Below are 3,615 nucleotides of genomic sequence, written 5' to 3'. Positions count from 1 at the left end.
AACTAAAACTGAAATCCTTGATTAGTGCACTTAAATCAAAAGCACACCACACTCGTTAAAAGAAAAAAAAAAAACTTAACAGAAAGCAACAAAATCAGACCGCCGGTGTGATACGTCGCTCTGGCGAATGGTACTTTTCTATATGCTCGTTTGAGTTTGGATTTTGATTTATTTTTCTTGCAAATTCTACCATCTGGTAATGTTATTTTTTTTTTTTAAATTCTATGATGGATTTACATAATGAGAAATAGGTTTCAAGGCTAGAATTTCGGACTGCCTACTTATTGCATCTAATCTAGTATATCGTTGAAATCAGTGTTAATGGCCATATATTTATGATCATGTGTTTATTCTGTTTTACAGTTTTTACTTGTATAAAATAAGTGTTGGGCTTTTTTTGATATGTTGCAGAATTAAAGTGGTGACTTATGGCATCTTAAATGAATGTAACAATTGAATTTCTTTCTCGACAAAATTGTTCAAATAATTTGTTTCTAACTTTTTTTAATTTCCTTATGTAGAGCTTGGTGAGGTCGATCAGTACATCAAAGGATGTCTTGCGAGATAATGAAATATCATCGTTGTATAATGTTGATAGTACCTATGAAGGTGTGATACAGGGAGTGATAGAGATCACTAGCAGCCAGATTTTCCTACATCTTTTTGTTTGGGCAGTTTAATGCTGGCACATGCTCCTCAACTTGAAGGAATAAGTGGAAAGTGGTGACTTGAATCAGATAAAAATGGACTTCACTCATGGTTTTGTATCAGATGTACACCGGGAGCTTGTTCGATCTACTTCAGAGAGTGCAGATCCGTTGTCTGCTTCTCCAATGCAAATCCCCATTTCTTCAAATTCTCCAAAGTCTCGAAAGTCTCCTAAGTCGCCTAAGGTGCATGGCGAAGGAAGTCCAGTCAGTTATGATAGGCATTCACATTCTCAAAGAGATGGTCGTCCTAAGAAAGGTAATACTGATAATATCATTCTCAAATCCTGTTATTAGACAATAAGAAAACCAGCAGTAGGGAATCCTAATGGTGAGAATGTGAAAGCTGATGTCATTGCCGTATGGTGCCAAAACTTTACAATTTTGTCTTAGCCCCATAAAACTATCTATACGGTGGAGACATTCCTTGTAGATTATACTTCTATGCCAATTCTAAAAATGATGAAAGCGTGTTCTTTTCTTTGAAAGTCAATAAATATGTTCAAAACCTAATCATGAAATCGTTTTTGATGAAAGAAAATGATTCAAGCTTTTAGCTTACAAGATTTGTTTTTAGTTCATTATTTATCTTTTTTAGCAATTTCATTATGCAGGTGGCTCTGGTGGTAAAGGCACTTGGGGAGGGTTACTTGAGACTGATTACAATTATTCCCTTGACTCAAATGACCCAAACTATGATAGTAGCGAGGTAGTTAGTCAACAACTATCCCTTTTACTTTCTTTGGATTTTTGTTCTTGTTCTATCTTCTTTGTTTTTCCAAATTACCAAAGAATGATTACCACCTTTTTCAGGATTCAAAGCCCAGTTTGATAAAAAAAATGAAGAAAAATGTGTTTGATGCAGGAATATGGACATCCTAATGGAAGAAAATCAGCATGTGATTTTGATGCATACAAAAAGAAGACGACAATAATAGTGGAGGAATATTTTGCCACTGATGATGTTGTCTCAACTACGAATGAATTAAGAGAACTTGCAATGCCCAGCTACAACTATTACTTTGTAAAAAAGCTTGTCTCTATGGCCATGGATAGGCATGACCAAGAAAAAGAAATGGCTGCTGTTCTATTATCTGCACTCTATGCTGATGTGATTGATGCTCCACAAGTGTACAAAGGCTTTAGTAAACTGGTGGAATCTGCAGATGACTTGATTGTAGATATACCGGATACAGTCGATGTTCTTGCATTGTTTATAGCTCGAGCTGTGGTTGATGATGTACTCCCTCCTGCTTTCCTTAAAAAACAAATAGCTTTCTTACCTAATGGTTCAAAGGGGTTGGAAGTCCTGAAAAGAGCTGAGAAAGGGTATCTGGCAGCTCCTATGCATGCAGAAAGTATTGAGCGCCGATGGGGAGGCAGCAAGACTAAAACAGTTGAGGATGTGAAAGCCAGGATAAACAACTTGTTGATAGAGTATGTAGTGAGTGGTGACAAGAAAGAGGCTTTTAGATGCATCAAAGATTTGAAAGTTTCTTTCTTCCACCATGAAATAGTTAAACGAGCTCTTATTATGGCAATGGAAAGGCACCAAGTTGAAGATAGAATACTTGATCTGCTCAAGGAAGCAACTGAAGAAGGCCTGATCAACTCAAGTCAAATCACAAAGGGATTTGATAGGATGATTGACACAGTTGACGACTTGTCCCTTGACATACCAAATGCACAGAGAATCCTGAAGTCTTTAATATCTAATGCGGCATCTGAAGGTTGGTTGTGTGCTTCATCTCTGAAGTCATTATCATTGGAGCCCAAAAAGAAATTATTGGAAGACAGTTTTACTAGAACTTTCAAGATAAAGTCTCAATCAATTATTCAAGAGTATTTCTTGTCTGGTGATATCTCAGAGGTATGCAGTTGTCTTGAAGTAGAGAACAAAACTTCCTCAGGTGAACTAAATGCTATCTTTATTAAAAGGTTGATAACTTTGGCAATGGATCGAAAGAATAGGGAGAAAGAAATGGCATCTGTTTTGCTTTCATCCTTATGTTTTCCTGTAGATGATGTTGTAAATGGGTTTGCCATGTTGATAGAATCTGCAGATGACACTGCTCTAGATAATCCAGTTGTTGTTGAGGATCTTGCTATGTTTTTGGCTAGAGCAGTGGTGGATGAAGTTTTAGCTCCACAACACCTGGAAGAGGTTGGGAGCCAATTTTTGGGGACAGATTCTACTGGGAGCAGAGTACTTCAAATGGCAAAGTCATTGCTAAAGGCTCGACTTTCTGGGGAGCGCATCTTAAGGTGTTGGGGTGGTGGTGGTAGCAGTAGGCCTGGATGGGCTGTTGAGGATGTCAAAGACAAAATAGGAAAGCTTTTAGAGGAATATGAATCCGGAGGAGATGTTAGGGAAGCTTGTCGCTGCATAAAGGAATTAGGCATGCCATTTTTCCACCATGAGGTTGTAAAGAAAGCACTGGTGACAGTTATGGAGAAAAAGAATGAAAGACTATGGGGTTTGCTAAGGCATTGTTTTGGCTCAGGGCTCATAACCATGAATCAGATGACAAAGGGTTTTGTAAGGGTAGCAGAATCTCTTGACGACGTGGCTCTTGACGTGCCTGATGCCCAAAAACAATTTCTGAATTATGTCGAAAGAGCAAAGACTAAAGGGTGGTTGGATTCATCATTTTATTGTAGCAATTCTATTCATGGAAAAGAGAATGGAACCTGCCTCTGATAAGGGTAAGCTTTGTCATCCTTTAATCTGTCACAGTTGTAAAACAATAAATTTACCAATATGGCCTGTATTACTGCTCCGTTGAGTTATTAAACTGGATGAACTTGTCATTGTAGATCATTATGCTCTTAGCAGAGGCAACACGGTCAACATCACACTTCAAACTAATACTATTTCATAGGTTTAGGGACGTTAAGTTCCTTCTTG

The 3,615-nt window shown here is 37.7% G+C and overlaps 1 protein-coding gene across 2 annotated transcripts; it reads left to right on the top strand.

Annotated features, from left to right (window-relative positions):
- The first annotated feature begins 743 nt into the window (after positions 1 to 743).
- On the top strand, positions 744 to 3,408 carry LOC18589256 (MA3 domain-containing protein). 2 transcript variants are annotated; one of them, XM_018125652.2, is made up of 3 exons: positions 744 to 966; positions 1,322 to 1,416; positions 1,573 to 3,408. In XM_018125652.2, the coding sequence occupies exons 1-3, from the start codon at positions 744 to 746 to the stop codon at positions 3,406 to 3,408; spliced, it is 2,154 nt and encodes a 717-aa protein (XP_017981141.2). The 2 variants fall into 2 exon arrangements, with proteins under 2 accessions (XP_017981141.2, XP_088665305.1); XM_088809179.1 differs by having other exon boundaries at positions 1,322 to 1,419.
- Positions 3,409 to 3,615: the final 207 nt, after the last annotated feature.

Source organism: Theobroma cacao, chromosome 8 (genome assembly GCF_053813885.1).
Source record: "Theobroma cacao isolate CCN51 chromosome 8, ASM5381388v1, whole genome shotgun sequence".
In the NCBI taxonomy this organism is placed as follows: domain Eukaryota; kingdom Viridiplantae; phylum Streptophyta; class Magnoliopsida; order Malvales; family Malvaceae; genus Theobroma; species Theobroma cacao.
The sequence above is the reverse complement of the archived record's forward strand: the minus strand, read 5'-3'. Positions and strand labels throughout refer to the sequence as shown.